The sequence below is a fragment of the Podarcis bocagei genome (genome assembly GCF_964188305.1).
Source record: "Podarcis bocagei genome assembly, chromosome: 5".
Taxonomy (NCBI): domain Eukaryota; kingdom Metazoa; phylum Chordata; class Lepidosauria; order Squamata; family Lacertidae; genus Podarcis; species Podarcis bocagei.
The window spans coordinates 23,183,412-23,205,754 of NC_138129.1; the positions used below are offsets into that span (position 1 = coordinate 23,183,412).

Sequence of the window (22,343 nt, forward strand, 5' to 3'; positions counted from 1 at the left end):
AGCTGCCTCATCTTAAACTTTTTCAGAAGCCTCTTATTAGCACAGACTTTTGAGTCTACAATACGGGATCAGCACCCGATTTAGGGAAGTGCAGGCAGTTCCCCAGCACAGGGCGCTGAGCCGAGGGGGTGCAAAATCGAGAAGATCCATCATGGAGAAGATCCATTGAGGGTTGTCAGATTTTGGCCTCGCTCAGGGCACCATACTACCAAAGATTACCAAAGTCCACCCTTGTAATTACTGTCATTACAAAGTCCCTGCAATTACTGTCGCAGTGCATTTTTTGATGGTAACATGATCCATCTGTCATTATCTGGGGTAGCCAACAGGGTTCAATCCCAGATGTTGCTGGCCTAGAACTCCCACCATTCCTAACCACTGGGCATGTTGAATGAGAATTGGAGCCCAACAACATGGGGTCCCCATCTCTGCCACAGGAAAGTAACACCTATCCCAGGTTACTGGAGAATACTCCATTCTGTAACAGAAAATCCTCACAAAGCATATATCTTTGCTTCAAGAGCTGCCCTTTGTTCATTGTCACCCACCTCACAGGGAAATAATTCCCTGGAGAAACTCCTAGGCCTTGTCCACTGCTGCCCCGTTGAATGCCCTTTCCAGGCAGTTTTTCTTCTTGCAGTTCTCCAAGCTACACAGATCAATAAAAGGCATCACATCACTCATTCTTTGTTTCTGTTTCTCGGTCCTGCTTCCAAAATGCTTCCCCTCACAGCTTATACAGAAGGTGCTCGTTCACAGATGCTTCAGAGGGCCTGATCAACAAAGGATGAACAGTGCAACCTTATGCATGTTTACTTGGAAGGAGGTTGCACTGTGGGGTTTACACCTAGGCAAGTGTGCAGACTGAGAATCATGTGCCTTCTTTGGAGTGGAGATACATAAGGCAAGGCTGATGGGCAACTTTCTAAGCAATTCCCTGTAGCTTTTCCTGCCACAGGGGGACTTTAATTACAGACTTAGGATTTAAGCTGTTTGTGTAACACCTGTAAATGGTTTGTATTAATGTAGTAGTATGGAAACCATAACTTTAATAAAGAATAAATTGGGGTGGGTGTGGGGAATGGTGCAGATTTTTCCTCATGTGCTTAGAATGGTCCATCTCTCCTTGCCAAGTTTGGACTGGGGCTTTCAGAGCTGCATTCATTGGCATGGAAGGGATCTGCAACTGGGACACACAGTTCTCATTCTCCAGCGGTACATGCCTTTTCTTTCTGGTCTTGTCTACGGCTTCTGCCCCTAAAGCTTAAATCTCTGCCAGATTATTGTCTGTTTCACTCTTGGACAGTCTATGCTGCTGTGCATGGATTTCGCCACCTCTGTTTTCCAAGCTATTATGTGTCTCCCACAGTGCCTTTATTTGCATCTTTGCCATTCCTGAATACATACAGGACTGTTATTCCACGGCATATTGATACCGCTCTCAGCTGCATCCCCACCCATCAAACAGGGCAAGCTATCATGGAAAATTCCCCCCTCCACATCAAGAATTGAATAGGTTCTCTCAGCTCACAGCTTAAACTCTTTGCTTCATCCCTCCCCACCAACCTCCAGACGTTGCTCTGGTTTGTTCAGCAGAGCCCTACAGATTCACTGGAAATGATTACAATATCATCCAGGTCACATGGGGAATGGGAAGATGACATTTCTGCGACAACCATTTAGTGAAGCTTTTGGCAGCCTTGTTTTCCTGACAGACTTTCTCTAACTTGACACAAATCTGTCAAACCAAAAAGGGTCGAAAACAAGCAAAGGGGCATATGCGTATATGATTTGGCCCACCATATTGCACTGTCTTTTGAGTTCCTTCCACCACTTCCCAAAGCTAGGAAAAGTTGGGGCAGGTCAGACTTAGCTGGGATTTGAACCTGGCCCATCTGCCTCCAAGCCCCATGTTGGTTTCCAATGCGTGGCATGGCATCTTTGCCAGTCTATGAAACCTGTTTACATAGGAGGTGTGATTCCAAACAAGAGTTTTAATGTTGCAAACAAGCCTTTCAAATATTGCAAACAGGTCATTAGTAACAGGTGTCCCCCCGCCCCCTTAAAATTCATTGGTTTTTCAGCAGGAAGAGTAAATGCAGATTAAATGGAGGTGGAAAATGCATATTGGCGTTGATGCTTCCATGTGCGGGCTGTAAAAACCTTGCATGCATGAGTAACGCTGATCCCACAATAAACACCTGTATGGAAATACCCATAGTTGCTCATCCTGGAGAAGAGTGACTAGTGGGGTGCCACAGGGTTCTGTCTTGGGCCCGGTCTTATTCAACATCTTTATCAACGACTTGGATGATGGACTCAAGGGCATCCTGATCAAATTTGCAGATGACACCAAACTGGGAGGGGTGGCTAACACCCCAGAGGACAGGATCACACTTCAAAACGACCTTGACAGATTAGAGAACTGGGCAAAAACAAACAAGATGAATTTTAACAGGGAGAAATGTAAAGTATTGCACTTGGGCAAAAAAAATGAGAGGCACAAATACAAGATGGGTGACACCTGACTTGAGAGCAGTACATGTGAAAAGGATCTAGGAGTCTTGGTTGACCACAAACTTGACATGAGCCAACAGTGTGACGCGGCAGATAAAAAAGCCAATGCAATTCTGGGCTGCATCAATAGGAGTATAGCATCTAGATCAAGGGAAGTAATAGTGCCACTGTATTCTGCTCTGGTCAGACCTCACCTGGAGTACTGTGTCCAGTTCTGGGCATCACAATTCAAGAAGGACACTGACAAACTGGAACGTGTCCAGAGGAGGGCAACCAAAATGGTCAAAGGCCCGGAAACGATGCCTTATGAGGAACAGCTAAGGGAGCTGGGCATGTTTAGCCTAGAGAAGAGGAGGTTGAGGGGTGATATGATAGCCATGTTCAAATATATAAAAGGATGTCACATAGAGGAGGGAGAAAGGTTGTTTTCTGCTGCTCCAGAGAAGCGGACACGGAGCAATGGATCCAAACTACAAGAAAGAAGATTCCACCTAAACATTAGGAAGAACTTCCTGACAGTAAGAGCTGTTCGACAGTGGAATTTGCAGCCAAGGAGTGTGGTGGAGTCTCCTACTTTGGAGGTCTTTAAGCAGAGGCTTGACAACCATATGTCAGGAGTGTTCTGATGGTGTTTCCTGCTTGGCAGGGGGTTGGACTCGATGGCCCTTGTGGTCTCTTCCAACTCTATGATTCTTTGATTCTATGAAAGTATATTCTGTTCTTAAGGACTAAGCTACACACGATGTTGAATGCATATTTGCTTCTAAAATGTGTGTGTGTGTTTTAAGGCAATCAGCTTGAGGGTGGAGGACAGGAAAAGTTGTTAATTTATGGGATCAGATCAGAAATGGAGAGCAAATGCAATTCTTTTCTACCTTAGTAGATTGGCACTAATGGGGGATTTCCCCCAAAGGAAATACCAGCTACAGAAGAGTGATTTTCTCAAGGGAGAAAATGATAAAATCCCCCCTGCAACCCACTCCCCCATCCCAGCTGATGCAATATGCATGTTCCAAAAAGTACATATTAGATGCAAACACATCTGTTTAACAGCGCTTGCCATTAGCTTAACCAGAAAGGGGCTGTTGGAAGGGGAATGTTCTGGGAGGGCTGTTCTCACCTCTGGACTTTGTTCAACCTCTTTGGTTGTGGATTTGTTAACTTTCTAGCTTCGTTGTAAAGAATATGGGCATTTGAAAAAATAAATAAGTTAGTACGTGTTTGTTTCTTGAGTATATTTCTTGGACACGTTTCCCTATCAAAGCCCTTTTTGCCAAAAAGAGATGTTAGGTCCAATGCATTTCTCCGCAACCACATTCCCAGGATGCTGTGATTCCTATGAGTGTTTCATCAGTGTACATGGCTCTTTACAAAGCAACACTGGCAAAAGTCCCTGCCCCAAGGAGCTTGCAATCTGTGTTAGGACTGGCCCGACTGCAGAGGCAAGCAGGGTGCTGGAGTTAAAAAGATGCTTGCCCCAGTGCTGTGAATGGCTCAGAAAGAAAGCTGTGGTCTGGTTATAGGGTATGTTCACATTATGACCTACTCTCCATCCAGTAGGCTCCCACTGTTAGCTTTGAAACTGAATTTGCATACCATTAGCCAATCCATATTGATCCTGTAGTTTCTTGACAAAAATGGCTACTTGATGCATTTATTATTATTATTATTATTATTATTATTATTATTATTATTATTATTTTGCAAACCAGCTTCAATCCAACTAGAAAACTAGAAGCAGAGCAAAGGGTAGGTTCACATTACCACAACAGGCACTGAGCATGCTCAGATGAGTGCACATGCGCACATGACAGCTTAATGAATGAGGACTTCATGGGGAATGTCACAGGGGCAGGGAAACCAAAAATGTCTTGCAGGTTGGGTGAAGATACCCCACCAACTCCCTTTAACGTGAACAGCACAGTGAAAATGTGGCTTGAAATGCAGCGGGTAGTGGTGATGAACGACCTTGCTGTGCTTTAACCTGCTGAGATGAATGTACTCCTAGACAACAAGATGCACAGTGGCAGCTTAGCAGCTTGATGGATGGGCAATATTCCATGCATTCCAGAAGAGGTAAGAGAGAACCTTCCACTCTCTGCCAGCTGTCCAGAGCGTGGGCAGATTTGCAAATGGGAGAAAGCAATCCATCAGTCAATAAATTTGAAGAACTAGAATAATAATAATAATAATAATAATAATAATAATAATAATAATAATTTATTATTTGTACCCCGACCATCTGGCTGGGTTTCCCCAGCCACTCTGGGCGGCTTCCAACAAAGATTAAGAATACATTAAAATGTCACACATTAAAAACTTCCCTGATGTCTTCTGAATGTCAGGTAGTTGTTTATCTCTTTGACATCTGATGGGAGGGCGTTCCACAGGGCGGGCGCCACTACTGAGAAGGCCCTCTGCCTGGTTCCCTGTAGCTTTGCTTCTCGCAATGAGGGAACCGCCAGAAGGCCCTCGGCGCTGGACCTCAGTGTCCAGGCAGAACGATGGGGGTGGAGATGCTCCATCAGGTATACTGGGCCGAGGCAGAATGGGGGGCAGAAAATGGAAACCAAAACAATCAGACTTGTGGAACACGCTCTCTATGAGGAAGGGCTACAAAGACTTGAGGCTTTTTAGTGTGGAGAAAAGCCAAGCATGGGGAGATGTGATAGAAGCTTACACAAGTATGCGTGATGCGGAAAAAAATGAATGGAGATAAGCAGTTCTCCATGTCTTGTAATGCTGGAATTTGGGGACTTCCAGTAAAAGGGACAGGTAAAAGGAAGTGCTTTACACAATGTGTGATTAATTTATGGCATTTGCTGCCATCCACAAGATGCAATGGCTATCTTAGATGGCTTTAAAATGGGACCCTTTATTCATGGAGGATAAGTTTCATTAATGTCTGCCACAACATTTAAACCACTCTCAAGACACATGGCTTCTCTAAAAGAATCCTGGGAATGGTAGTTCACTGGGAATTGTCACTCTGTGAGGGGATTCTTTCAGGGGAAAATCATTGTGCTGAATGTGTTTTAAAGCCACCCAGAATGGCTGAGGCTGAGCCTGAGGCAACCCAGACAGATGGGTGGTGCTGTGGTCTGAACCACTGAGCCTCTTGAGCTTGCCGATCAGAAGGTTGGCAGTTCGAATCTGCTCTGTCCCAGCTTCTGCCAACCTAGCAATTCAAATCATACCAGCGCAAGTAGATAAATAGGTACCGGTGTGGCGAGAAGCTAAACAGCGTTTTCAGTTGCACCAGAAGCGGTTTAGTCATGCTGGCCACATGTCCCAGAAAAGCTGTCTGCAGACAAACGCCAGCTCCCTTGGTCTGAAGCAAGATGAGCGCTGCACCCCATAGTTGCCTTTGACTGGACTTAACCATCCAGGGGTCCTTTATCTATATAAAATGATAATGATGCTGATGCTGATTCTGTATGCCCCTAAATGCAGCATCCAGGTTTCAGAGGCGCTTGGTCTCTAAATTACCAGAAGGGCTATTGAAGCCTTCTCCATTGCAAATGGGCTTCCCAGAGGCGTTTCCCCTGGGAAAGAGGGTGTTCAGCTAGACATACCTTTAGTTCTTAAGCTTTATTTATAAAGGGCAGGTATTTTAAGCACCTCAATCTACTTGTGATCATTTTATGCGCTGCTGCTCAGCATGCAGTAAGTCAAAAGGGAAGGATTTAATTCACCCAAGGTGCCAAAAAAATATCTTTAGTTCTGACAGGAGAGATGGGAAGGAGGCACACAGGGGGTATACTTGAAACAAACAGGCCTGATGAAAGAGTTGTGATCATTTCCCATGTAGCATATCTACTCAGGACAGCTACTTCGGTGCTGTCTTTCTGTAGACACAGAACTTTATTCCTCATCTCACTGTATCCTCAACACTGGAATAAGATGGCTTTGTGAAATTTCATTTGCTACCACAGCATGTAGGATGGAAGGGCTCCTTTAGGGTTTTATTGTTGGTAATTTCCTTTTGTTGCTGCTCTTGAGGTAATTTAGGTAATTCAAAGTGCCTATGTGCAGTTTCATTTGCCTCAAAGAGTAGAAATAGGATTACATAATGGATATTTTAATTCCTTTTGGGGGCTTGTAAATATCTCATTGTATTACTTTGCTACACGTACATTAGCTGAATAAACAGCTTTATTAGATTCTAATGCTTTTTGAACTTGTAAGCCCAAATGTAGAGGTGTGAGCTGTCTTATAACTGCAGAATATTCTCATCAAACAGAGCTCAGCTTTCAGATGAATAATAGGTATTGTATTCCTCATGCTGTACTTGGATTCTGACACATTTTATGCTGAATCTCAGAGGTGTTTTGTTCTGTTCTGGTTTTCTGCACTGCAGTAGAACCATGCAATTGTGACTGCCAAGCTGAGCGCAACCCATAGGACATCTATGGGGGTACTAGGACAGGAAATGGGAGCTTGTGACCCTCTCAGTGTTGTTGAGCTACATCTCCCACCATCGCTGGTTGTCCCACACCATCCTTCATCATCACTCATGCTAGCTGGGGGCTGATGAGAGTTGGAGTCCAACAAAACTGGGAGTGCTACAGGTTCCAAACCCTGCCCTAGAAGCTTACCAATCGTCCTGTTTCACTTCCTACTTGAGCCTGCAAAACATTCAGGCTGCCATAGATGGTTGGTTGTGTTTGGCTTGGTGGATAACAGGTTGTGCAGGCTTGGGTTACAACAGGGTCCTTTATGTTGCATATTTGTGTACTGGGCGTTGGATGGGGGTAGTATCTCTGGCGGGGGACATGTTGTGCTCCTTCTGGGGCAGTTTGTCCACCTTTGGTCCCCACCCTGCACTCATCTCTCACCTGTGGCTCCTAGAAGCTCCTTGATTTTGGAGCAGAAGGAGTCAGCAAGCCCTTCTGCTCCATGGCACAAATGATTGCGGGAGGAGCAGACAGGGCAGCAGCAGGTTGGAAAAGCAATGTTTTTGGTAAGGGAGCACAGGGGATGTTCTTAATGAGGTGTGCAAAAGGAGCTTGCCACTCCACCATCAAATGGGACTCTGTGTCAGCGATACCCAGTTCTGAAGTAAGCAGCAGTGATGTAGGTTTTTCTGCTCAAGAGGAGGCTCTTAGCAATAATTGAGTTCAGGGAATCCTTTGAGGCCAAGAAAGAAAATGATATATGAACTGTGACCTCGGTTATTACGAGGCTGTTTCTTTAGACGAGCAGGGCCTACTGTTCTATATATCTTTCCTGGCGTTGAAAGTTCTTATTTGGAAAGGCAGGGGATTCATTCATTTTATTTAGAGCATTTGTAGAGGATTCAACCTCAATCTGTTAGCCGCCATCCTTCTTGACCCTACTTAGAACCAAAATAGATGTGACATTAATTACATGAACCTGACATGGACCCTTACATGAATTCATACATAATCATGGGACTGAATTTGCATGTGCTCCTGTTTGCTCTTCTTTGCCTGTTTTCGTACCCTTTGAGTGCGGAATTATGGATATCCAGATTTTACTCCTCTGTGATATTTGAGACTGTATTGCCATCTGTCTTGACCAGGCCTGAAGGCAAAGTGAGCAGCGGTCTTGTCTTGGTGCCAGACTTCAGGAGGCCAGAAGCTCGGCTCCCATTCAAAAGTGGTGCCACAGTGCACTGCTGAAAAGCACCTGGGGCCCTGGCACAGAGGGCAAGGGATTGCATTCAGTTCAGATGAAGCATGGCCCTGATAAGATCCAATTCAGTGGGTAAGATCGGATTTCTCCAAGGTATAGCTGTGGTACATGATACAATCAAAATATGGGGCAAGCAAAAATGTGGATGAACCCTAGGTCTGCGTCTTCCTCAGAACTTCTCTTACACTCCTCACCTTTAGCACTTTGCTGGCGGTAGGCATATACAGTGGTACCTTTGATTAAGAACTTAATTTGTTCCGGAGGTCCGTTCTTAACCTGAAAGTGTTCTTAACCTGAAGCACCACTTTTGTTAATGGGGCCTACTGCTGCCGCTACGCCGCTGCTGCACGATTTCTGTTCTCATCCTGAAGCAAAGTTCTCAACCCGAGGCACTATTTCTGGGTTAGCGGAGTCTGTAACCTGAAGCATCTGTAACCTGAAGCGTCTGTAACCCGAGGTACCACTATACTGAGATGATGCTATCCTAGCATTGGCATATACCCCAAATCTGCCAATGCAGAGCGCTTAAACTGGCTCTTAAGCCTCCCCAGTCAGCGGGGCACATGGCTGTGCCTTACATGTTGCAACTTTTATTTCAACCACGACTGATGGCTCTTTAACACATTGATTAAAAAGTACTAAGGTGTGCATCCTTTTTGTTCCTATGACACTTTGGCCACAGAGGGAAATTTACCGTAGCAAAATATGAGAAGGGGAGAGGGGAAATACTATGGGTATTAATCATTTGTGGAATATTAAAACAAGGCATTGCACAGCAGCTGATAATATTTTATTAATATTAATAAAGGAAGTAGTGAATTTAATCATTAGGTTAAGCCTGTAAATTCTTTATAAATCCAATATATATAAGGGGAAAATTCAGAATACCTATTCTTGTCTATGTGATGGAAAGGAAGGATGTGCATTACTGAAGAAAAAAATGACAGAATAACACAGGCTTTTTATTATTCTGTTCCCATTAACCCATTCTTAAATGTCTAGAAATTAGTTGGCTTGTTTTCCTGTTAAGTGATTTATTATTATTATTATTATTATTATTATTATTATTATTATTATTATTATTTAACCTAAAAATTATGATCGTAGTGAACTACATTTGAATGACACTTTGACAACTAGACTTATAAATGTAAAAAGAATGTTCAGTTCCTGCAATGACAGAAAACAGAATTTAAAGATTGCAAGGATATTTGTCTATAAATAAAAATGTGCATATTTTCACCTTTAAACTAAGAGAGGATTTCATAGAAAATGGAGACAGAAGCCACCTGCAGACATTAGTTAGGAATTCTGTGCTTAATGGTGTGAGTTAGGTGAGTTCATATGTCTCCTGGCAACCATTCTTCTGATTGCTTGAATTGCCTGGGAGATACAATATTGTTGGCAACCATCTGTCTTGAGAGACAATGAAGGAGTGTGCCTTTGGGGGTGAAATCAAACTACTGGAAGGCAGCAGTGCCTGAAGTGGCTGTAGAGACTGATATGGGAGAGACATGTTTTGCTGCTGCTGGGGCAGATGAAAGCGTCCGGTTGTGCTGATGTAGATGCACCTTGGCATTAATTTTTTTTTGGGGGGGGGATATCCCTCAAAAGGGATGCAGGTGGTGCTGTGGTCTAAACCACAGAGCCTAAGTCGGCGGTTCGAATTCCCCTTATGGGGTGAGCTCCCATTGTTCGGTCCCTGCTTCTGCCAACCTAGCAGTTTGAAAGCACGTCAAAGTGCAAGTAGATAAATAGGTACCGCTCCAGGGGGAAGGTAAACGGTGTTTCCGTGCACTGCTCTGGTTCGCCAGAAGCGGCTTAGTCATGCTGGCCACATGATCCGGAAGCTGTCTGCGGACAAATGCCTGCTCCCTCAGCCAATAAAGCGAGATGAGCGCACAACCCCAGAGTTGTCCACGACTGCACCTTATGGTCAGGGGTACCTTTACCTTTATATCCCTGAAAACTGGGCTTAAATCGAATAAATTATTGGGAGAGCACTAACAATTTGATTTATGGATGTTTATTTTTTGTATTCTTCTGTGGACAGGATAATTTTTTATTATGATGGGTGATTCCCCCCCCCTACATTGTTTGTTTTAATGGATCAATATTGCATACTGTATTTTGTATATCAAGGCTCATGTAAATTGTTTTGTCAGGGAGAAGCAATAAATGAATCAAATAAAGAATAGAACTGAAATTATCTGGCCTTTAAAGCTGATGGCTTTTCATGGATGTTACTTCTGCCTTTGAATGAAGACAGATTTCTTCATTTTGTCTCAGTTGCTAGTGAGGACCAACTGAATCCCATTTGTTTCAGTGGCATTTGTACAGGAAACCACCAGGTGGACTGTGTGATTTGGACCTCTCCTCCGCCTCCTCCTCCTCCTCCTGACAGTCTCCAGATAAGCAGGCATCACCCAATAACCCACAGCGACTCTATAGGCCTTGCTTTCACTAGAGGTTCAGATATGTAGGAAGAAAGCTCTGGTAGTGCTCTATAGAAGGAAAATATGGGTTGTATCTAATGTAAGTCATACTCAGAGTAGACCCATTGAAATTAATGGGCTTGACTAACTTAATTGGATGTCACCTTATAATGATCTGGTCTTCTTCCTTCTCTGTCATAAAAAAGGTGATTGTGCAACTGAGGAAAAATCCTCTGTTTCTGGCAATCATTACATAGTTGGAAAATTAACCCAATCACAAGTCTCCTAAGAAAGTGTGTATTAAGGACAAAAAAAAATTGATACGAACTTTAATCGAGTGGGATAATTATTTTCCAGAAATCATGTGGCCTTGGTTGAAGGCGACTGCTGGCTGCCATGAGGTTGCAGAGCAGGGCTGGGGAACCTGCGGCTATGCAGATGTTGGACTACAATTCCGATCATCCTTGACCATTGGCCATGCTGGCTGGGGGCTGATGGGATTTGTAGTCCAACAGTGCCTGGAGGTCCACTGGTTAGCCTTCCCCCCTGCTTTAGAGAAGCAGATGGAAACTTGTTGGGAGAGAAATCCTATTTTGCAGTTCAGTTTCCCAATACTGAGCAGCAGATTCACATGGTTGGGTCTACATTTACTGGTCCATTGATCTGGAAGTGGTCAGAAGGGTGCTGCAACACTCATCTGGCCAAAGGTGGTCAAGAAAAGATGCTGTCTACATCTCTCCTTCATTTCCTTAGGGACGTGTGCACTTTGACCAAGACCACCACATGGACACGCAGACAGTGTGGACTTTGCTTTTCCAGTGCTTTATCTTGGAAATGAAAGGCTGGAAATTTGATTGCTCCATTAGATTTGTTTCTAGGAATCCAAAGCTGGAATAGGAAAGGTGAATGAATGACTAAGCCATTGGTCAGATATTTGGCTCGGCACAAATCTTTCGTTTGAATTGCATTTGGGTTGATGTGTCTCTGCAGCCAGGCCTTAAAAATGTATAAAGGTGAGGGTTTCATCATACCCTCCAACATTTCTCTGATGAAAATAGGGACATTCCATTTCATAATGATAATTTTACTATTTATACCCCACACATCTTACTGGGTTGTCCCAACCACTCTGGGCAGCTTCCAACATATATAAAAACATAATAAAACATTAAACATTAAAACACTATACAGGATTGCCTTCAGATGGCTTGGGGGTCGAATAACACCACACTCTCCAGCATTTTTCCAGTGAAAAAAGGGACACCCTAAAGAAAAGCAGGGCATTCCAGGACCAAATCAGAAATCAGGACTGCTTCTCTAAATCAGGGACATCCCTGGAAAATAGGGACACTTGGAGGGTCTGTTTCATGGAGGTTGCTTCTGCATTTGAATGCAGAAATAATTTCAGTTGACTTTGTTGCAGTATACGTGGCTTGATTTGAAACTGATTTCTTGAATTTGAAAAGTGGGACCATGTGTGGTTTTCATAACTTTTTCCATTAGGGTTTTTTTCCCCTTTTCTTTTTCCCAAAGCATCATGTGTCTTCATGGACAGCTTCCTTCTCTGTGACCTTTTCAGATTGCTCACATCAGAATGAGGGCATCTTCCTGGTAATGCTGTCTGTTTTTGATGGCGTGAATGAACATGGAGAGGCAGTTTCAGTGGCTGCCCTACAATGGTGGTACTCTCTTGTCATTTATATGCAGACCTCTCACTAGAAACTGTTTATAACATTGTCTCTTACTTCATATCATTTGATTTCTTTGCAGGAAGGAAAATGCCTCTACGTAATTCTGTTGATGGCCATATACTGGTGCACCGAAGCTCTGCCCTTGTCTGTGACCGCTCTACTACCCATAATTCTCTTCCCCTTCCTCAGTGTCCTCCCAGCCAGCAAAGTTTGCCCGCAGTATTTTTTAGAAACCAACTTCCTCTTTTTGAGTGGCTTGATCATGGCGGCTGCCATTGAAGAGTGGAATCTTCATCGTAGGATTGCACTGAGAATCCTTATGTTGGTGGGAGTCCAGCCGGCCAGGTAACCAATGAAATAAATGAGCTTGTGCTCAACTTTGGGGCCATCCAGATGCCCTTTTCATTGTCCATTCATGTTCATTTGTCCTCATGGTGCTGTTGGAGTGGTCGCATGGCACCCCACAAAATACTGTCTGTGTCTGCAAGGGTGTTGGGGCAGTCACACTACTTTATTTCCATTCAGTGCACATCCTGTAACTTCCTGCTGAAACTGCATATTTTTTATACCACAAATTCTGGTTTATTTTTATTTACTTCTGCTGCACTTTGGCTTCTCTGAACAGCAATAATGCGGTAGCACTGGGGAAACACCGTAGAGCAAATTAAAGCAGAATAAATCCACCACAAATCACTAGGATTGGGCCTGCCCAAATTGGTGTTTTATTGTGGGTGTCCTGCAGCATGTTCTTGACACAATAATCAAGGCTTTTCCTGAAATGGAGTTTTAATGAGAAAGTTAGCTGGAGTGACAATTTAATGGTTAGCAATCGAAGGCTGTCCTGAAGAACTGCTGCTGCCAAGAGGCTGTGTGTTGGATTGCTTCTGCCCTTTGGGAATGCGGAAGAGACTGGCATTCCAATGGAAACTGAAAGGCCTTTTGCACAGGTTTGAGATACAGATAGGTAGCCGTGTTGGTCTGCCATAGTCAAAATAAAAAAAATCCTTCCAGTAGCACCTTAAAGACCAACTAAGTTAGTTCTTGGTATGAGCTTGAAGTGTTCTCCTACTGGTTTCTCTGTTTTCAAGAATCACAAAACAGAGAAACCAGTAGGAGAACACTTCAATCTCCCAGGACATTCTATACAAGATCTCAAAGTAGCTGTTTTACTACAAAGGAATTTCAGAAATAGACTGGAAAGAGAAGCTGCTGAATTGCAACTCATTACCAAACTTAAAACCATGGAGAGACCTGGTCTGAACAAAGACATTGGATTCTTATCTCATTATACATGACTAAGCCATTTTTCACCTCTTCACCCCTTGCCTTTTCCTGTAAGACCTATTACAGTCGTTAAGAGTCGTCAACAGGCTCATCTCAGCTGTCTGCCAATCTCCCATTCCCACCACCCTTCTGAGTAATACCCCTCCCCACCTTCTCACTATATAGAAGGATCTGGCAACTTCTGTTTCAGTGTATCTGAAGAAGTGTGCATGCACACGAAAGCTCATACCAAGAACTAACTTAGTTGGTCTTTAAGGTGCTACTGGAAGGAATTTTTTTATTTTGACAGGTTTGAGAGTTATACCTTTCCTTCCTTGTGCTGTGTCCAAGCATAGGGGAAGGAACTGTTAGAATTCCTATTCCATGATTGCAGTCATGGGATTTTTGTCTTTCACATGACGGTATATGTTTTGTTTGTTTTAAAAATATTTTTACTGGAATTTCAACAAAACATTTTATCAGAAAACATATCATCCTTAATTCCCCCTATTTCCCCCTCCCCCTCCATATAAAGTAACCCACCCACCCCTCCCCTCCCGACTTTCCTTAGCTCTTCTCTCTGGTTTATCAATAAATGTTATTCTCTGCATGTTACAAAATTGTATAGATCCTTAATTTATCTGACTAGCTTTTGTCAATAAAAAGTTTGTGATTGTTTATTCAAAACCCGCCAAGGAGTCCAGTTCACTCAGATATGTTTTGACTCCACAGAGTGGGAAGTGATGGAGACAGGATATTTGTGTTACTGTGTTCCGTGAAATGGGACTATTGTCCTTTGTTCCTTTTCTCTTTGCTGTCTGATGCTAGAGAGAGAGGGAGCCATGTTGCAGTGCAAGTCACAGAGCCATGTTCCATGTGTTTATATGTAAATAAAGTAGATTAGCCAAAATGCTGAGTTGCTGAGGTCTGTCACGCAAGGTGTGCAAATTCTGCGGATCCCTAAGTGTGCTGGTGTCGGTTGGCATCGGTCGCTATGATGTTCGGACTGAAGAAAGCTTTTGAAGCTCCCGAACGATCGACCAGGAAGGAGAGAACATGCCAGTCGGGCATGTGGCTCTGCCAGGATCCTACTTGAGTGTAGGCTGAACTCCTGACAGGAACATGGATTTTAGCATTAGGGTAAATTCCAAATGAAGTGACTTCCCTTGGCCTCCATGAGGTTTTTCTAGGTGGGGTCCACCGGACAGGAGTAGGTCAGTTGGGTAGAGCCAACCTCCAAGCAATGGCATCACAGTCACTTACTGGGATGGTGTAAGGGTGGAGCAAAGAGGCTGTAAGGTTAGGAAGTCACAGGTGGACCTACACCATCCCGACCTCTCTAGTGCCTTGCCCCACTCGCACACTCTTTAGGTAAGCAGGAGCAACATTGCTGCCAGGAGGTTGGCTCCACGATCCCATCCTGGAGACCAGCTCTGCTACAGGTCGTTGTGGGAGTGCAGTCAAAAGGCACCCAAAGCTGATCTCTTCTGGAATCACCCAAAGTTCAGGGATTTGGAGGCTTCAAGAATGGGCAGGTGCTCTAAAAGATGGTCAGACTGAATGTCTCCCTTCAGGATCTCATATGGGGAGAGACTCAGTTGAAGAGCTTACTGAGTTCAGAGCTCCAAAACCACTTATCAAAAGAGCAGGGTACTCAAAGAATGACGATTTCCATGTTTACGAAAGAAAAGAAGCCGTCTATTTTCTGCTTAACAGAAAAGGGGGTCTGCTAGACTTTAGGTGGGGTTTGAAAGGGCTCCTCATAGTTATTCGATAAATGATACTGTGGTACGTTGATTAATTTAGGAATTTGCTTGTTTGCTTAGTAGCTTACTAGCTGACCTCCCAGACAAAATGTAGCCTTTCGAGCCATGGGAGGAAACAAAATGGCAGCCAAGTAGTGCTCTCCATCAGCAGGCAACTTGCTATCAACTATTAAAACTGATCTGCCATGGTTAAGGTTGCCATATTTCAAACAGTGAAAATCCGGACAGAAAAGTTGTTGAGTTTTTCCTTGGGGGGGGGCAAAGTTGTAGGGCTTTTCTTTTTTTAGCAAATTCCAAAAAATAAATGAAGTTTTTGAGCTATTTTTCAGGAAAGTCGACTGCAGTATTCCGGATATGTCTGGGAAATTCCAGACATATGGCAACCCTAGCCTTGCAAGGTTGGACTGAAGATGTACAGACACACCTTGGAAGTCGAATGGAATCCGTTCCGGAAGTCCGTTCGACTTCCAATTCGCCGAAGAGCGTCCTGCAGCCAATTGGAAGCCACAGAAGCCAGATGTTCAGCTTCCAAAAATCACTCGAAAACCAGAAACATTCGAGTTTACAGGCATTCGGCTTCTGAGGTTCCACTGTATATATAAACTCTTTAGCACTCTCTAAATGCACTATGACCATATGCAGGAGGAGGAGGGTTACTTAGACTGGCCTGTGGGGAAATAAATACACCAAAGCTAATCCAGATAGCTTAAGCAATCTGGATAGCTCAAGCGACCTGTGCCTCTTGCACCAGCCTGCTTTGTTTCTATGGTGTTAGATCTGTCCCCCTCCAGCAGCCCAGTCACCTGCTCCGTGGAATTTGCTGATGAATTTGTTCTGGTGGATCCAGATATTTTTCATGATGGCAGTGCTTCTGTCAAAGGCCTGGGTTAGTGAAAGCATAGCCTTAAAGGTTGGAGTATGGGCCGGGCAGGCATGCTTTAAAGAAAAAAATCATTCCAAAAGTTCCAAACTTTTTAAACTGCTGAATAGAGAGGAAACATAACTATTTCGGCACTGTGTAATCAGATTAACATTTATCCCAGTTGTACAGGATTGGACTTCTTACAGAATATAACTGAGACAGCTTTGTTCTGATTAATCGTATGAGGCCTCTCTCTCTCTCTCTCTCTCTCCCCCTCCTCTCTCTCTCTCCAGGCTTATTTTAGGAATGATGATAACAACTTCCTTCCTGTCCATGTGGCTGAGTAACACAGCCTCCACCGCTATGATGCTACCCATTGCAATGGCTGTTCTGAAGAGCCTCTTTGGAGACAAGGAAACATCTCGGGACCTCAAGAGGGAAAATGAGGAAAGCCAAGGTCAGTCTGGTTGGCTCATTTGGGTGTTGCTAATAAAACATGGCATTTTTGACAAATGTAAAGTCATCTGTTACTGAGGTGTGTTCCAACGGCATCCATCGGACATTCCACTTGTAAATGCACACGTTGCTGGGGGGAAAATATGCATTTCCCCTATTGCTCAGAACGGCAACTTTGAGTTTGCTGGAGAAATAAGGTTTGCCATCTGCTTCCCTGCACACCGATAAAGGATATATTTTGTGATAGTCTGTGCCCTGTAGATGGTATTTGCATAAATGTCACATGCTCCTATTGGATGGTGCTAGTGACATCACTCTTTTACATCACACCAATAACTCCACCTTGGTTGCGCCATTTTATAAACTTCCTTTATAAATCTATAGTGGTCTAGGGCCTCCACTTCCATATTGTGGCAGGGCAGGGCAGTTAACATGCCATGGCTAGTAAGAGCACATCCGTTTCTGAAAGAGTCCTGGTATGGATCCTAGGAGCCAGTGTGGTGTAGTGGTTAAGAGCGGTAGTCCCGTAATCTGGGGAACCGGGTTCGTGTCTCCGCTCCTCCACATGCAGCTGCTGGGTGACCTTGGGCCAGTCACACTTCTTTGAAGTCTCTCAGCCCCACTCACCTCACAGAGTGTTTGTTGTGGGGGAGGAAGGGAAAGGAGATTGTTAGCCGCTTTGAGACTCCTTAAAGGGAGTGAAAGGCGGGATATCAAATCCAAACTCTTCTTCTTCTTCTTCTTTCTCCTATTTTCCAATGTGTCTATCTGTCAGGGAATGGCTGGAAGCAGAGGATTGAGGAATGCATTCTCAGGCAGATCAGTTTCTCTTAGAAGAGGAGCTGGAGGGGGAAGATTCGCCTCCCTTGTTTCCAGCGGTCTCAGAAGCAGAGAGAGAAACAGACACGGAACAGATTAGACAGGAGTTACCTAGCTACGAGATAATGACAAGAGAAACAGAAGGGAGGGGACAGAAGAAGAAGAAGAAGAGTTTGGATTTGATATCCCGCCTTTCACTCCCTTTAAGAAGTCTCAAAGCGGCTAACATTCTCCTTTCCCTTCCTCCCCCACAACAAACACTCTGTGAGGTGAGTGGGGCTGAGAGACTTCAGAGAAGTGTGACTAGCCCAAGGTCACCCAGCAGCTGCATGTGGAGGAGCGGAGACGTGAACCCAGTTCACCAGATTACAAGACTACCGCTCTTAACCACTACACCACACTGGCTCCCCAGATAGACAGATAGCAGAGACGCCATTAGAGAGTGTGGGGGACTCTCCCTCCCCATGAACTAGGAGATCCAAATGTATTAGAGAACAAAGGATACAGAGAGGAGGAGGGACTTTCCATTGGTGCCTAGGATGTTGTGCAAGACAGAAGGGGGAAGAATTAGAGTAGCCAACTGCTCTCCTTGTGGAGGGATGTGGATTTTTGCTTGCAACCTGATGCCTGAATAAAAAGGACCATAAAAGATAAACTGCTCGTTAATTCTAATCTGTGAAGTTACTGAAGGGGGAGGCAGACTCCCCACGCATAATACTGTCCCTCCTTTCCTTTCCAGGCCCATCTCTGTCCACAATTTCCTTTACTGAGGCATGCATTAACCCATGCCCTCTCCCACAATAGACATGAAGGCAGGTGGACTTATCTCTTATCTTAGCACTGTAGCGCTTGGATCAGAGATACAAGATCCCTCTAAGTGTTCCACACCTGACGTCATATGGCATCAGGTGATAGGGAAGAGTGTGCAGTTTACCCAAAACATGCACATGGGCCAAATTAAGCGTGCATGACAAGTTCTCCATCATGCCAACTTGACCACCACCTAAATGTGAATGGTTTCAGTCTGAAGGGGGAAAGGAGGCATGCTATGTGTGTGCATCTGAATTCTTTCTTTTCCTTTTAATCCCTTCCCTTTTTTCATGGTTGTCATGGAACTGAGACACATTTGCATTGCTTCATTAAGAAATGTCAGTGTTGCTGAATCACTGAAGTGACAATGCAGAAGTCACTGGTCCACTGAACAGTATTAAAACCTGATACAACAGAGCAAACGAGTTCACAGACTTTGACCGCTGGGTGCGTTCCTTGTAATGTTCTATCCGTCTTAATGTGGGGAAATGGGTAAGAGTAGGGCAGCATTTCCAAATGGAATTTTTTCCATTCGGAACAGCAAGCACCCCAGTGCTTAATGATCCCCATCCTCAGCTTCTGCTGAAAACACAATAATATAATAAAGTTTTAAAGGAGGCAAGATCAGACATTTCATCAAGCAAGCGAAACATTTTATCAGTAAATAAAACTAGCTGATTTTTCTGGAATCAAGAGAAAAAACAAACTCCAAAGTAATCTTTTAGTTAATTAGGAATCATGAAAAATCCAAATACAGCACTTTACTGAAAGCGGCTCTGATTTTATGATGCTGATTTGCTTATTTTGTTTTAAATATTGATTGTTGATTTTATTGTTTGCCACCCTGCGACTTTTGAGTGAACAGTGAACAACAAATACTTCAAATAAATAAACTTCCCGGGATTTCCAATCTCATCACTTTTTAGGGAGTTATTCCTTTGTAGCAGACATGCACACTTTATATAACTTATAAAAAATGCAGTTAGATGGATGTGTTGCGCCATTAGAAAGAAATCCAAAGTGTCACAAAGCAATGACATTTACAGAATGGTAGACATTAACTGGATAGCTATAGATGTATATAATGTTTTGGTACATTGCTCAGGTACTGCTTTCTCAGTTTGATAAGGGAACAGGGTGAGTCAGAGAGTTGGACGCACCAGCAATTCCTTTCAGCAGCTTATTCTTCTACTCTGAGCCACAACCTAGCAATATTTGGGCTGATTTATCACTCTGCTGCCTTTGGCTATGAAACCTTTCTGCAGGCTTAACTTGTGTTTATGTTAAGACAGCTTTAAGCTGGTAGATCTTTCCGTGCTTCCCGGAAGTGCAGAAATATAATTCACACTAAACTCTACCCTTCACTGGACCAACTAATTGTTTAATTAATTGTGACATCTTGGAAACTCCAGCTGATCAGTGCAGAATGAGAGACTCAAGAGTGACTCACAAGTGTGCGAAGCTACGGCACCGAATGGGTGATTTGGATGCATAAATTAGCCTTTTCGAAGGAGGTGTCAGCAAGATGCCTTGAAATTGTACTTTTACCAACCCTTCCAATTGGAAGCAAGTCCTACTGCTGCATATTCTGGCTGTTGGCAGACATACCCATTCCCTACTTTTTATTCTGCTGTTGTAACTCAACTATGCTGGGATATTTAACTGTTACGATTTAGGAATAGTAGCACCACCTTCTGTCTTATGACTCTGGAAATGTTTCTCTGTATTTTTAAAAGCTCTTTGGGTATTATTCTTTTTCAGCCTCTGTACATCAGAACAAACTCCACACAGTGCCAACTGAGATGCAGCTTCTAGCAAATGTTGATGAGTAAGTTTACGCAAAGCTTTGCATTGGAGAGGAGGACAGTGATCACCAAAGTATTCTTCCCCTGTTTCATGAGTATGAACTAAGGCTGTTTACCTGGGAGTAAAGCCCTATTTAACTTTTTCCTGCTTATGTCACTTGCTGCTTTCCACCTGTGCTCCAAGGAAGCTATAGCGTTGCTTTAGCATTGCACTAAATTGTAACTATATTGAGTTTACGTCAAGGGACTAAGTTCAATATTGGCTGCACCTACCATAATTGGAGGCCTTGAAATCTGACTTGCCAGTAAGAACTGCTAGGCCAGGGACAGAGCCTTTTCAACAACTGCCGCAAGTCTTTGGAAGTACACTTGGCCTGGTCTCTGAGAGATTTTTGAAGGCATTTTTGCTCCAGTCCACATTTGGTTAATGTGTTGGGCTTGGGGGGGGGGGGAGAGAATGAGCTACTGCTGGCTTTACATTAATGGCTGATATTGTAAATCGTTATATTTATGGATTGTGGTTTTGATGTTTCTATGTATTTCAAAACTACTTCTTTTTTTGCAAACCACCTTCAGAAGGTTGTGTGCCCTGAAAGGTGGGCTTGGATATTATTTTAATAAGGAATAGCACAATCACATGGTGTCTACTTGAAAGTAAGACCCACTAAAGTCAGGGGCACTTATTCTAAGGTTACCAGACGTCCCTGTTTCCCGGGAACAGTCCCCGGATTTAAAAATTGGTCCCCATACAAAATCTATTGAAGTTGAAAAGTGTCCACGGATTCATTGAAAAAAATCTGGTAACCTTAATTTATTCCCTCGTAACTGGGCTTAGGATTGCAGCTTGATTAATAAATAAAACTATGGTTTAGTACTGCATGAATGGGTTTTAAACTTGTGTCTGCCCCCTCCCATCTCCCATCTTCTGGCGTGGCTGTGAGGAGGAAAATGAACATAATTGTTTTCAACTAGCTGTTTTAACTATGGCTTGTCTGAACAAGTAAAGATCATGCAGTAGATTATAGTCCTGGCTTGTTTGGATATAGTATAACCAGTGGCGTAGCGTGGGTTGTCAGCACCCGGGGCAAGGCAAGTAATTTGCGCCCCCTAACCCGTGGATTTGCGCCCCCTAACCCATGGATTTGCGCCCCCAACCCTAACCCCCAGATGTTGCGCCCGGTGCGGCCGCCCCCCCTGCACCCCCCACGCTACGCCACTGAGTATAACTCAAATAACCCCAGTTCCTGGTTAAGACGTAACTCAAACTTTGGTTAGTTGAAAACAGAAGCAAGTGTTTTTGATGTTGTTGCCATGCCGGAAGTGAGGGGAAGTGGGGAGCAGACATGTCAATGTAACACTAGACTATTATTTAGAGTCATGTCCAAATGAGGCCATGGTCTACTGTGGCAATGATTCTCCTAGCTCTCAAGGTGAGGCCTTTACTAGCCATGCTGCTTTTAAATGTAAATGATCCTGGAAACTCAGCAAACTAAGCATGTGGTCTGCCTCCAAGTTTTGGCCCCTCCCCAAGTCCATCCTACTTTAGGATGCCCAGATTACCTTTCACAGATGGATCCAAGAGAGAATCTGGGTAGATGCAGCTCATTCTGCAGAGGAGAGAGAAACTGTACCTGCTGTAGATCCTGTTCCATCAACTGAAGACCAATGAGTCCCCTTGCCAAATTATTTGGCAAATGGGGGCGGGAATCAATCAGATACAGAAGCAAAGACAAACAAATGAGCCCTAAGTTATATGAGAAATGACAAATGTCAAGAGTTGCCTTTTGTAATGTTTTAAAGAAAAGACTTGACGGAGGAGAAGGAAGTCACAATTGAAGTTTCCTCAGACATACAGAAGGAGGAAGAGCACAAGAAGAATGTATGGAAAGGCTTCCTCATTTCGATCCCTTATGCAGCCAGTATTGGTGGAACAGCGACGCTGACAGGAACTGCCCCAAATCTCATTCTTTTAGGACAACTCAAAAGGTATGGAGGGAAAGGGCTTGTGAGGAACTGAACACGCTGGTGTTGACAATGGATGTACATGGGGATTTCCCAAGGCTATGGAGTCAAGAACTGCACATGACTCTGAACTAGTAAAAACGTGACTCCAAGGCAAGGACAAGGAAGGAGGAGATCTTTGTGACTGTAGTTGTCCCTTTCATACAACACAGACAGATTATCTTCTGCACCCCCTTTGGGAGTCCGTGAGCTGCAGAAAGTGACAGTGGCAGCCTTGTGATGTGGTCTTGAATCACATC

The 22,343-nt window shown here is 43.9% G+C and overlaps 1 protein-coding gene and 1 long non-coding RNA gene across 3 annotated transcripts in view; both read left to right on the plus strand.

Annotated features, from left to right (window-relative positions):
* LOC308588438 overlaps nt 1-22,343 on the plus strand; it is a 243,543-nt gene that overhangs the window by 67,944 nt on the left and 153,256 nt on the right. The window lies entirely within an intron of this gene.
* SLC13A3 (solute carrier family 13 member 3) overlaps nt 1-22,343 on the plus strand; it is a 47,759-nt gene that overhangs the window by 2,112 nt on the left and 23,304 nt on the right. The window contains exons 1-5 of one of the 2 annotated variants that reach the window (XM_081196249.1): nt 12,276-12,289; nt 12,381-12,646; nt 16,486-16,649; nt 20,039-20,105; nt 21,883-22,068. In XM_081196249.1, the coding sequence (XP_081052375.1) occupies nt 12,287-12,289; nt 12,381-12,646; nt 16,486-16,649; nt 20,039-20,105; nt 21,883-22,068 (686 nt within the window). In that variant the 5' untranslated portion in view covers nt 12,276-12,286. Of the gene's footprint in view, nt 1-12,275; nt 12,290-12,380; nt 12,647-16,485; nt 16,650-20,038; nt 20,106-21,882; nt 22,069-22,343 lie in introns of those variants that run through there. The other variant, XM_081196248.1, reaches the window with a different exon arrangement.